Here is a 13,139-nt window from a genome sequence, read left to right as displayed (position 1 = left end):
ACAGTCCCATGACTCAACTCTTAAGTGATTTACAATGAACAGAAGCCTGGACACTGAGGTTGAATAACCATCTCCATTTAATAAGCATTAAAGATGGGTGAGGAGGAGGGGCCGAGGAAAGCAAGCTCTGACAGTCTCTCAGTCTCAGCTTTCCTCTGTTGGGTGGGGCTGCTCATTGTCATCTGCTTTTAGAGGGCTGTTGTTTGCAGTGTACTTTACAAATGACCAAAAGTGACCTGAAAAACGCTCTACAACATAACAGGCAATTTCACAGGGACCAGGGTTGGGTTTTAGACCATAAAAGGAGAAAATAACACATTTAGTCCTCCAGATTAACCAAGTGACCAGCCAGGGAGGCAGGAATGATTCTGTCTCTTCTCAGAAAGCTAGACGGAATTTAGGGTCTGTTACAAACCCTTTGAAATAAGGGCTGGAGTGCTGAGCTTTCTGTCCCCGGAGAGCCAGTAAATAAAACAGGGCAGAATCATCAGAATAGCTAGCGAGAACAAGAGTGAGTAGACCAGGAATATGCAGAGTTACTGCATTATTCGGGATTTCCAAAGGAATGGAACCTAAGGAGTGCGTATGGACATGTGTAGATGAACTTGATTATGGAAAGTGGTTTACATCATCAGGCTCATGGAAGCTTGGAAGCCCCACGATATGCCAGCTGTAAGTTGGAGCACCAGGAGAACTGGTGGCATAGTTTTGTCCAAGACCAAAGGCCTGAGAATGAGCCACAGGTCGGGGAGAGGGTCCAGGGTAATTGTCTGTTGGCCTAAGGACCAAGAGCTCTGATGTTTGAGGGCATAAGATATATGTCCTTGCCTAAAAAAGAGGGGATTTACCTTTCTAGTCCCTTTGTTGCATTTGAGTCTTCAATGTATTGGGTGATGCCCACCCACATTGTTGAAAGCAGATCTTCCTTACTCTGAATCTTTGGATTCAAATACTAATCTCTTTCAGAGATGCCCTCACATATACACTCAGCTCTCTGGAGAGCCTGTCAAACTGACACCTAAAACTAACTTACCTCACGGTCATCATCCAGTACGGTTTGGAGGCAGCTAAAAAGCTACTTGATTCACCTGAGAATCAGATCCTTGCACAGTCCACTAATCCTTGATTAGCCTTTTCCAGAAAGTTCCAAGTGACAGGGAATTACCAACTCTTGAGGCAGCCAATGTCAGTTTTTATTGTTTTATATCACTATACATTGTTGATGAAGTCTCCCACTTTGAAATATGATTTAATTAAACCACTTTAGCCCCTAAGCTTTACTCTTTGGGCATGTTCCAGTTGCTCTGAGGCCTTGGCAAGGTGTGCTGTGAGCTGTGGCATGTCCCCCACTGGAGAACTCCTGAGCATCTGTGTGCAGCATGGGGCTGCTTATCACCAGACTTCTGCGTGTCTTCTTTTGGCTACTTCTGTGCCTCTTTGTGTGCTGTTTTAGGGGAGGGGAAATGGGAGGGCAGGAAGGATATTGATGATACTTGGAGGGATGAAACCTCCACACTCATCTCTCTTCTACTCAGGAAGTTTGTGCTTGCTGTTTGTGTTTTGTGACAAACACAGAATCGTATTTTGACAATAGTGATTGAAGATTATGTTCTATATCAGAAATACTTCTGGATAAAACCTGATTGGATGGAAGCAGGTCAGAAGGTATGTCTTGACCCAACAATGCATAATCTTTATAATGCAGTAGTTCTCAGAGTTGCCCTTGGACTAAAAATATGAGCATTAGAGGGCAACTTAATAGAAATGCAAAATATAGGAATTCATCAAACTTTTTTCTCTTGAAATCTCCTTAGCTGGCATCCAGCAATAGGTTAAGGATGCCTCCAGGTGATGGTGATTTAAGCATCACTGGCAGAGTGGATGCTGTTAGTGTACACGTGGAATCTCATACTCCTTCCTACAGTGAGTACTGGCCTGTAATGGCTTATAGTGGTTTCCTGCTTGGAACACTTGCTCCTAGCAAAGCAGAGTTAGCCAAGCAGAGAGTCTTCTTGCAAGGGAAGCAATATAGTGCAGCTGAGAGCCACCTAGCAACCGATGACTGACATGGGGTGCAAAAGGCTGAATCCATGCTTCAACAGAGAACCACTTTGTGCTACACAGCTCTTGGTGGGATGAGGCGGAATCTAAGGCCATCATCTATTCAGTTCTCTTTGCCTAAACCATCTTGCCTCCTTTAGTGGAGACTAATGCAGTATGTGATACATTTTTTTAAACCAGCTTTGTATGTGGACTAGTCTAGGAACTACACTACCACATGTACAGGTAGGATGTCAGGGTTAGAGTAATGACATTGAAGTTCTCTAGTACAGAAAGATGGCTGACCAAGTCCTTAGCATTCCAGAAAGCATTTGAGCCTCTTCATGGGGTCCTTCTCAGACCTCCATGAGGGTGGTGATTAAGGGCTTTTGGCTGATAAGCAAAATGAATGTCAACAAGTTTAAACGTTGGCTGAAAGTCAGTTGTTGAATAAAAGTGAGATTAGGCCCCCCTCGCTATCCCCTTCCTGATACTCCTAGAGCTCTTTGCCTAGGCTTGATAGGATAGAAGGAAGTGCATTTGGATAGAAGGAAGTGGAGATTTGACAACTCTCTGGATTATTTGGGTCATGTGAATTTAGGGTCTAAAATGGGCTAGACCACTTTAATTCTCTAGATAAATGTGTTACCACCATGGCTGGAAGTGGAGCTTCTTCTCTTCCTCAGACACAAAGAAAATCTGTGGAAGGGAGGCTGAAAGGGAGGCTCCTAGGGGCAGACCAGCTGAAGCAGCCGCTGGGATCCTTCCTCATTTCTCCTGAGGATGGTGAGCAGTCACTGAGAGTTAGGCTAGAACAGAGGTGGAGGTCCGCAGCAAGCAAGCTAGTGAAATTTAATGAAGTGTACCTGATAAACTGAGAGAGTCGCTTAAGGGCTCTGTCTGTGCATGGATGGGTTTTTATGATATGGGGCAAACTTCTTTCCACCCCTTCTGGGGAAATTGCCAGGTGGAAGACTTGGGGATGTTATTGCAAGATGTTGTTGGACAAAAAGTCTTCTAGTTTTCAGGCTTCCTCTGCGGTATTTTGGGGAAGACCCCTCATTTGGGATGTTATAGAAAGATTTCTGGGCACTGAATCGCCCCTTCAGTGTTGTCAGACAGGGACAAGACATTTTCTGGACATAGGACTTCCACTATGTTGTCAGTGGAACTTCTGATGTGCAAATGTCAAGTTGCTTTCAAGGCATACTTTTAAGATATTGAATTCTTCCCTCATTTAACCCTATGAATTTACAGTCTCTGCCCTCTTTACCCCATGTTAAAAAAGGGGGTGGGTGGGGTGGGGCTCATGTCTTTCTCTCTGCCTGACATGTGGTGCCCATGAACTTCTAGGACTCTCCTAATTTGGGTCTAAAGAGATGCTGCTGTATTCAGTTTGGAAAAAGAGCAGGGCTTCACCTTTGCTGGCTAAGGTGACTTACTTGGCTGCTGCTGCTTTTTTGTTTTACTTTCATTTTATTTGAAAGGTGGATATACCCCCCCCACACACACACACATATACACACTGAGAGAGATAGAATGATCTTTCATCTGCTGATTCCCAAATGCCCCACAATGGCCATAGATACCCAGGCCAAAGCCATGGGCCTAGAGTCCCCCCCACCCCCGGATTTCCCACATGAGGGGCAGGTACCCAAGTACTACAGCCATCATCTGCTACTTTCTGAGAGGCTCATCAACAGGATGCTGAATAGGAAGAGGAGCAATTGGGTTTCAGTGAATTGTCCCAAGAGACAACTTAAGCCAGTGTATTAGTTTTGCTCTTTGCTCTTTCCACATCTGTTACCTCTGCCGTAGTTGTTAGAATAACTTGAGTCAGGGGAGAGTGTCAGCAGCCAGAGCTTCAAGGCCTGGGACACCAGGGACAGTACTTTGGACTTTATCCAAAGGTGATGTGAAATCACGAGGTGTCAATCAGAACAGTGACAAGATGATTAAGAAGAGATCTTTATGGCAACAGTGCAGAGATGGAGTAAAAGGAGACAGGAAGTTAATACAGAAGGAACAGACAGGAAAGCAGTGTTGGTAAGTGGGCTGCTGCTCTGGGCAACTGGGGCTTAAATGCACTGGGAACCTTCAAGAATAATGCTTTCTGCAAGGCATAAGAAAGCTGGGACATTTGTCTACTAACTCCTGTCCCTCATTGGTGGAGGGTTGTCACTGTAGGTTCAAAATCTGAGTGTTTATGGTTGTTTTGTGGACAGGCTGAAGAGCTTCAGGTGAATGAGCCTTTGTTCTCAAACAGTAGAGCCAGGTGCTTGAGATGGATACCATTATAGAGCACCTCAATGTATCTTCCACAGTGGAGCTGGACTCAGAGCTTGGTAGGGATAATGGGGCAGAGTATACCTGCTGCAGTGGCAAGAAGTGATAGCTAAGCTGATACTAAAAAAGTAGAAATTAGTAAATGGGGGTAGAAAATAGGGATGCAGTTTTACAACAAGTTCTACATTTCCAGTTTGACCTAGAATTTGTAGTTCTAGTTATTGAGTTTAAGACAATTGCCGTGAATTACAGAGTGATGTGGCCGGGAAGAAGAGATTATTTTCATTTGGGCATGTTGAACTGGAGGTGTCTGTGACATAACCAGGTGTCATACTGGGTTGGCAAATGAAACTCTTCTAACTCAGTGGTGGTAAAGTGTGCAAGCTTCAATTTGACATTGAAATTCCCTTAACAGGCTTTGTGGGATAACTCTAATGATGAATGAAGACTTTTTTCCTCCTGCTAAAAGAGTACATTTAATCTGGTGGTTTAAGTGATGCCTTTTAAATAGCCTGGTGTCTCTTTCTACTTACTGTTCTTCTATTAGTTGATTTTGAACTTGGTGCATTCCGTTACAGATTGTCTCCCTCTAAAGAAAGGGAATAATAAACACTCTTTGGAGCTGTTGCATAGCTATTGAAAACCTAGACAGCATTTTCTGAGTTGTTGCAAAGCACAGAGCTCCATCCAGTATTGTATTACTTTGCTTCATTTTGCTTTCAAACTTACTGCATTCTAATTATCCTGCTGTTACCGAATTCAGTGCTAAAGTGAATATGCTTGTTTCCTAAAATGGAGTTTCTAGATAATAAAAGCTCATATTTACCAAGTGAAATAAGCCAGATAGTTAGCTAATTATGGCACGGAACTCATCCTGTGTATATGTATTTTTTTTCTCTCCATTGTCATTATATATTTGCATTTGGACACATGCATCCTGTTTGTACTCTATTTCAGAATACATTTTTCAATAGATGTTGAAACCACTTACATTTTAATTTTCTGAAGTGGTTTCTTTGATGGATATTTTATTATAGGAAGAAACGTAGGACAGCCAAGTCAATGGGGCCAGAGACAAAAATGTGAAATAGGTAAAGTCTGGCTTCAGCTTTCACTTTCAAGGTGACCTCCATTTTCCCCGAGGGCCTTGGCATGTCCCAGAACTCACTGCCAAGGTGCCCAGGGGTGGTTGGCTTCCTTTTCTCGAGAGGTATTAATGATGTCATCACATATCTCCAGGGCTTGTGAATAGTGTGTGCTGTTCTGTTTAGCCATGCTTGTTTGTAGAGCCTTGGCTCTGCAGGAAGCCCTAGTCTACTTGGTAAAAGTGGAAGAAGAGGAGAGCAGAACAGCGTCAGGACTAGGTGGGGTACCTCGATTTGCTTCATCTTCCTTACTGGCTGGACTGTGCTGATAGTTACAATGGAGGCTGGCTCCACAAGTCCAAGAAGTTGGTGCAATGTAGTGGGCACTCACCACTGGGCTCAGTATTCTGCAAGTGCACTGATCTTCTTTAATGTAATAACACTGTGAGTTTGCTTAAAAACATGCTTAAGAGTAAACATTTCTAGAGAAAAGTGGAAAAGTCTCCTTATGTGTATCCCGTGTCTTTGAAACTTCCTGCTGCTGGCAGGTGGAAGAGCCTTTTGTTGTTTAAACAATTTTGAGGACCAAATTTTGCATCTGATTTTGTGAGAGTTCTAAACAAAGAGCAGGTTTCTTAGTAGTCATTTCTCTAAGGGGGGAAAAAAAATAATGACAGCAAAGTCACACAAGGTTTGAAACCTATATTTTTGAAGTAATGAAATAGCTGGCATGGTACAAAATAATAATGTTTTACTTTTGAAGAATAAAGGCAGCCAGCACATTCAGAGAATGATGGCTTTAGACTACAGGGTGGGATCATTCATCCTTCTGCTCTGCATTTGCTCCAGCTGAGCATAAAGCTTTCACTGTTGTGATGGCAGTTCCACCTGCAGGCGTTTCCCCTGGGACTCGTGGGTGTGGGTCTGGAAGTGTGCAGTAACCTACCCGCATCCAGTGTTTTTGTTTTGGAGCCTGAGGCCAAGGGGAGCTGAGTTAGTCAGGCACATGTGTGGCTCAGGAGCCTGCAGAAAGTGCTGAACTTTTGCATGGGCTGTGGGTGGTGAAGCACTTGTGTGTGCTCACCCTGCTGTTCAGCTTGGAGCCACCACTGGTTTCAATTATGCCTTCAACAGGCAGCTTTGAGGGCTCCTCTATTCATTACAGTGCCTCACGCTCTATAATTAGTAATAAAGGAACACAGGCACTTCACAAATATAAAGGGCTAAACAGTAATCAGGCGGTCAAGGCTAGGCATTGGGACTTTTCCACCTAACCCTTCTTTTCTCTCAAGTTGAGAAAAACACAGACTTCTTTTGTAGCTTTATTTTATGGTTTTTGCCTTGAATGATCTTGGTTTGAATCTCACCCTAGCCATTGACTAGCTGTGTGATTTTTCAGTATTTTATGTAACCTCCTCATATCTCAGTTTTCTTGTCTGAAAAACAGAGTTAATGATAATTCCTACCTTGTGAGAACAATTTGAGGGTTAAATGAGCTAATTTGGGCAGAAGGTTTTGGAGAGATCTGCATATGTAGAAGCTTGCTTAGTAGATGGTAGCTCTAACTAGTAACATTTTGATTTTAGGTAATGCATGAAGCACCAGACATAGCCATAGGTCTCTTAAGTATCTTAATTTAAATGATTTATTTATTTATTTTGAAATGCAGAGACAGCGACAAAGATACCCTATATCCTCTGCTTCACTCCCTAAATGCATGAAACAGCCAGGGTTGGGCCAGACCCGAGCCAGGTGTCTGGGACTCAATCCAGATCTGTCAAAAGGTGTTAGGGATTCAAATACTTGGGCCATCATTTGCAGCCTGTAAGAATGCATAATAGCAGGGAGGAGGATTGGAATTGGTGGAGCAGGTACTTAACCAGGCTCTTCAATAGAATACTGGCCTCTCAAGTAGCAAGTTAACAACTACACCAAATGTCTACCTCTCGAATATCTTTTTTAAAGCCTCTTATGCACGCACACACACAATTGAAAGGCAGTTACATAGTCAGCAGGAGAGAGAGAGAGAGAGAGAGAGAGAGAGAGAGAGAGAGAATCTCTGAATGCCAACTTACTTTCCAAATGGCTGCAATATCCAAAGCTGGGCTGGTCCAAAGCCAGGAGCCTAGAGTTTGTTCCAGGTCTCCCACATGGGTGCAGGAGCCAGGACTTGGACCATTTTCCACTGATTTCTCAGGCACATTAACAGGGAGCTGGATCAGAAATGGAACTGGCACCTCAGGCAGAGGCTGCTTTTCCAGTCTCTATGCACATTTTCAGACAGAAACACAACCAGTACCGTGTGTATCCATCCCATCACTGACAGTTTTCTGTCTTACCTGACAGAATCCAGTGATTATATTTTTTTCTGTATTTTAAGGCAAATCCCAAGCATTGTTCCTTTAGATGAACTTGAGTGTCTTTGATACTAACATCCTTAATAAGCTGAGAGTCCCCTTAGACCATGTCTTCTTTCCCATGGATTCAGTTTGAAAGGGGAATTACTAACAACAAAGCAACACCCCTACAGATGTTTGTTGAACTAGTAAGTTAATAACCCAGGCTTCGCTTGCCTCTACCTTTTGGTGCTTACTTAATAAATATTCATCAAGTAGATAAACAAGGACAGGAATTTCATAGCATGTCTAATATATATGGAGATGTGCATATTTATGAAAAAAATCAGCAAACTTTTAAATACTTATATGAGCCTTTGCAGTGCTTGAAATCCCACAGGCTTAATGTTGCTACAAACATGAATAATGCTCAAATTATTGGCACTTAGGAGTTTCATTCTGGTCCTGAAATCATCTGTGAATGTTGAATGTCTGACTATAGACGATGTCATGAAAAGCAATTAGCGGATGCTTCAAACACATGACAAATCCTTTATTACTGTGCTTATAAGTGACACGGTTTACAGAAAACCAAATGTAATTAAATAACATTGAACTTGAAATCTACCACAGAGTCAAGATATACAAGGTATACTTGGCAAGGCAAAACTTCTCAAACACTAGGTTGTTTTAGGTGATAATTTTCCAATAAATGATTCCAACACATTTTTTTTTGTCTTACAGACGGTTCCTTTGGCAATAACTTCCACTTTAGCTTTTATTATATAAAAATATAACAAACTTTCATTATATACAAACATTACATTACACAATGTACAGGTTAAAAACACTAAGAAAATGGCAAGCTGCAAGTGAAATTAAAGTCAGTAGCATGATAAGAATTAAATACGCACACATTTCATAAAAATTACATTAACTACATTTTTTTTTGTTTGCAAATACCAAACAGTACCAATGTGATTGGAAAGAGCTTCCAACAACTTCATTTTTAAGGCACATCTTGCATATTTATATTTACAACACTGAAACCAGTCAATAACTTAGGGGCTTCTCAGAGTGACCTGTATGATGTGTGAAGACATGCAGCGTGGGGTTACACATTTTCATCGGCTCCCTTCTTTGGGGACAGGTACCTTCCTGGGGGGGATGGGTAAAGGGGCACCCCGATCTCCTGCAGGTCTGGGAGCCTCCCTGGACGGGGCGGGGAAAGCAGAGTGACTGTCCTGTCATAATCTCGGTGCAGCACTTTTTCGTAGACGCTCTGCAGCCCCACAGTCTTGGGCAGCTGGGCCTGGTAGAAGTTGTCCCTGCGCAGGGGATCCCGCGGCAACGACGTGCTCTTACAGAAGGTTGACATCTGCGCTGGAGGCTGCAGTGAGGGCTGTGCGTTGGGCCCACCACAGGACGGGCTCCAGCAGCGGTCCGAATGGCCCAGGATCTTACACTCGGCTGTGCACGCCCACAGTCCTAACACGAAAGGGAAAAGAACGTGATTATTCTTGAGATCTCACACACACACACACACACACACACACACACACACACACACCTTGAAGCCTCTATCTTCTCAATGCCTGGGTCAGGGCAGCTGAAAAGTAAGGCGTGTATCTAGAACCCTATGAATTAAAAGGCACACTGCTCCTGTAAGTCATCTTACTATGAAGCTGGCCCCGTTTGTTTAAAAAAAAAAGTTGATTTCCCTCCTTGGACAGCCAGCAGCATTGACTCTGCTTCTGCTTGAGCAGCCGGGGTTGTGCTGTGTTCAGGTGATGAAACTGCCTGCCCTTGGCGCTTTGAAAATTCACTGCAGAATGGATGAGTGAAAAACTGAGGTGAAGAGACGGAGGGGGCCTGGGAACCTAGGGTGGCAGGGCCGAAGGGGACCGTAGGGAAGGAAGCTGCTTTTGGCTGGGAAGAAGAGCCCTCACCACTCTGCATGTGGTTGATGAGATCCTTTTTCAGAGCGTCCCCGCTGATGTCGGAATCGCTGTCGTTGAAATCACTGTCCCCTTTGCCGCTGTCTTTGCCGCTGAACTTCTCGGCTTCTCGGCCGGAGATGGTGTTGAAGGAGTGTCCCTTCCAGACGGCCACTGGGGGCGCCGACTCCTTGCCGAAGCCAGGAGACGCACCGTAGGGCTGCAGTGGGAGAGGTGGGGTGAGGGCAAGGGCGGGACAAGAAACAAAAAGAACAAGTGCGACCGGTTAAGCGTCTTCCTGAGCGCGCCCACCCTACCCCTCCAGGCTCCCTTCCCCCAGCCTGTACGCGGAGCACGGAGCAGGGGGGCGCCCAGCCAAGGAAGGCCTCACCTCGGCGTGCGCGCCGCGGAGCCGCTGCTGCCCCTCCAAGTGACAGGCGCTTTCCCCCGTGGCGCTGCCGCCCTCCGAGCCCGGCACTTCGGCCGCGGCGACCGCGGGCGGGGGCGCGTCGGCCGCGGGGCTGCCAAAGGGCGCTTTGCCGCTGCCAGGGAAGGTGAGCACGTCGAACATGTTGGGCCTGGGCCCGGCTCCCCGGGCGGCCTCCTCCGGGGAGCCGGGAGCTGAGGCTCCGCCGCCCGCCGCCCCGGGCCGCTCTTCCCGGAGGGCCCCCCCTTTGCGCACCTCCTTCTTGCGGCGGTTGCAGGTGGTGGCGATGGCGATGATGGCGGCCAGCAGCAGCGTGCAGCTCCCGGCCAACACGATGATCACGATCAGCGGCGTGTCCCATTGCAGTGCCGGCCCCGACGCCCCGAGGCGAGAGCCTGGCGGGCTGGAGCGCTCCGGGGTGCCCGCATTGGCAGGTGCAGCGGGCCCGCGCCCGCCGCCCGCGGTTACCACGAAACTAACAGTTGCGGTGGTGGCGAGAGGGGGGCGGCCGCCGTCGGATATGACCAGTAGCGCCCGGAATACGCTGCCAGGGGGTTCCTGCGAGAGGTCGCCGGTGAGCACGATCTCCCCCGTGCGGCGGCCTATGGCGAAGGCTTCGCGGGGCTCCTGCTGCTGCAGGTCGAATGCCAGTTCTCCATTGGCGCCCTCGTCTGCATCCCGGGCCTGCACGCGCGCTACAGCCGTGTCCCTGGCGGTGCGCCCAGGGACGGCCACTTCTAGAGTGCCGTTGGCCGGCACAGGAAGAACCAGGACTGGCGCGTGGTCATTCTGGTCCAGCACCCGTACTTGCACCAGGGCGCTGCTGGAAAGCTGAGGGGAACCGCCGTCACTTGCTTGGATGCGCACGTCGAGCTGGCGCAGTGTCTCATAGTCGAAGCTGCGCAGGGCGTAGATGGCCCCGGTAGCCGGGTCCACTGAGACGTAGGTCGACACGGCGCCTCCCGCGCGGCCCACTTCTGCGTCCAGCAGCCTGTAGGTGACTTGACCATTGCGGCCTAGGTCCGGGTCTCGGGCGGCCACGGTAGCCAAGTAGGCGCCGGGAGGATTGTTCTCGCGCACCGAGACCTCGTAGACAGGCCGCGTGAAGACAGGCGCGTTGTCGTTCTCGTCGCCCACGCGCACCGTATAGGGCCTCACCGTGCGCAGCGGGGGCGAGCCGCGGTCCTCAGCCACCAGCGTCAGGTTGTACTCGGCGATGCGTTCGCGATCTAGCGATGCCGCGGTCACCACCAGATAGCTGCCCGCGTAGGCTGGCTGCAGCCGGAAGTGCTCATGCCCGTAGAGGGCGCAGCGCACCTGCCCGTTGGCCCCCGAGTCCTTGTCCGAGGTGCTGACCAGAGCCACCAGGCTCTCGCGCGCCGCCCCCTCCGGCACCAGAGACGTGGTTCCGGCCTCCGGCGTCCCGGGCCCGGCCGGTGAGGTTGCGTCCGCTCCCCCGAGGGCGGCGGCGGCAGTGAAAGCCGAGGCCGGTGGCACACCCGGCGCGGCCAGCGGGGTGATGGTGATGTCCGGTGGGTTGTCGTTGACGTCGCGGATGCGCACGATGACCTTGCAGGTGGAGGCGCGCGGCCCTGGGCCACGGTCTTGGGCCCGCACGTCCAGCTCATAGGTGTCCTGGCGCTCGTAGTCCACCGGCCCGGCTAAGGTAAGGCGGCCGGAGCGCGGATCCAGCCGAAAGAGACGACGGGCCTCGGGCGGGGTGCGGGCGCCAAAAGAGAACACCACGTCACCATTGGGGCCCTCGTCTGGGTCGGCCGCGTCCAAGTCCAGCAGCAGCGAGCCCACGGGCGCGTCCTCTGCCAATTCCACCTCGGCTACGGCGCCCTGGGGGAAGGCCGGGCTGTGGTCATTGGCGTCTAGCACTCGTACACTGAGGGCGGCTGTGGCAGATCGTGGCGGGCGGCCGCCGTCTTGGGCCACCAGTTCCAGGCTGTAGGCGGCTTGGCTTTCGCGGTCCAGCTCTTGCAGGAGCACCAGATCGGCGCACTGGGCGCCATCCGCGCGCGTCTGCAGCTCCACGCGGAAGGGGCTGTGGGGCTCCGCGAGGCGCACGCTCTGCAGCCCATTGGCACCCACGTCCTCATCCACCGGCACCTCCAGGGGGATGCGCGTGCCTACTGCCGCACCCTCGGACACCTCCACAGGGATCTGGGCACGAGGGAAGTGGGGCGCGTGGTCGTTGACGTCCCTCACCTCTACCTCCACGTGCACCAGCCGGAACTGCTCCTGGGAGAAGCTGACCACGTCGAAGGCCAACACGCACTGTGGGGCCTGACCACACAGCCGCTCTCGGTCGAGGCCTGCGTCCCCGACGGTCAGCTGTCCGTCGCCCTCGCGCACCCGGAGCAGAGAGCTGTTGAACTGCTTCATCAGGCGGAAGCTCGTGTCTCCGGACACTTTCATGTGCAAGTCCTCAGCCAGCGTCCCAATGACCGTGCCGGGAGCATCTTCCTCAAAGGTGCTGTAGCGGACTGTTTTGCTCTGGGCCACCGAGAGCACCCAGCAGAGGCTGAAGAGCTGCAAAGGGAAAAGCAAGGGTCTGCCCCAGCGCCTTGCCGGACTCATGCCGCCAGCCACCCAAGTGCTGTTTCCGAAAGGCTGCGGGAAGAGAGCGCTCTCTGCTTTTCAGATGCAGGCGTGCGCCCCTGGCTCTCGGGAAGGCGTTTAGCTGCGAGCCTTGCGCGGGAGAAGTCTGCAGGCTCCCGGCTTCGCGGCTTGGAAGAGCCCCGAGGACGCGCGGACCCGTCTCGCCCGGCGCCTCTCCCTCCCGCCCTCCTCGCCGGAGCTGAGCCGCCGCGCGCCGCCTCCGCCTTTATAGCCGCCGCTATGCAAATCACCCGAGCCGGGCAGCCAATGGCCGCCTCGCCCTCGCGCCGCTCCTCCGCCAGCGTCTGACAATCCCTCTAACGTGGAAAAGACTTAGATGGGGGGGAAGGGGCAGGCGGGGGGAATTGGGGAATCTTCCCTCTGTTTCTTTAACTCCTTTTGCTTTCTCGCCTGCACGGAG

General features: G+C 49.9%; 1 protein-coding gene across 2 annotated transcripts; it reads right to left on the bottom strand.

Moving 5' to 3' along the window:
• Positions 1 to 8,286: 8,286 nt before the first annotated feature.
• Positions 8,287 to 12,899, bottom strand: PCDH8 (protocadherin 8). 2 transcript variants are annotated; one of them, XM_040991037.1, is made up of 3 exons: positions 10,076 to 12,899; positions 9,697 to 9,904; positions 8,287 to 9,235 (listed from the first exon to the last, which is right to left on the bottom strand). In XM_040991037.1, the coding sequence occupies exons 1-3, from the start codon at positions 12,695 to 12,697 to the stop codon at positions 8,862 to 8,864; spliced, it is 3,204 nt and encodes a 1,067-aa protein (XP_040846971.1). In that variant the 5' UTR covers positions 12,698 to 12,899; the 3' UTR covers positions 8,287 to 8,861. The 2 variants fall into 2 exon arrangements, with proteins under 2 accessions (XP_040846971.1, XP_040846972.1); XM_040991038.1 differs by having other exon boundaries at positions 10,367 to 12,899.
• Positions 12,900 to 13,139: the final 240 nt, after the last annotated feature.

The sequence above is a fragment of the Ochotona curzoniae genome, unplaced genomic scaffold (genome assembly GCF_017591425.1).
Source record: "Ochotona curzoniae isolate NIBS_2020 unplaced genomic scaffold, NIBS_Ocur_1.0 contig_64, whole genome shotgun sequence".
NCBI classification, from domain to species: domain Eukaryota; kingdom Metazoa; phylum Chordata; class Mammalia; order Lagomorpha; family Ochotonidae; genus Ochotona; species Ochotona curzoniae.
The sequence above is the reverse complement of the archived record's forward strand: the minus strand, read 5'-3'. Positions and strand labels throughout refer to the sequence as shown.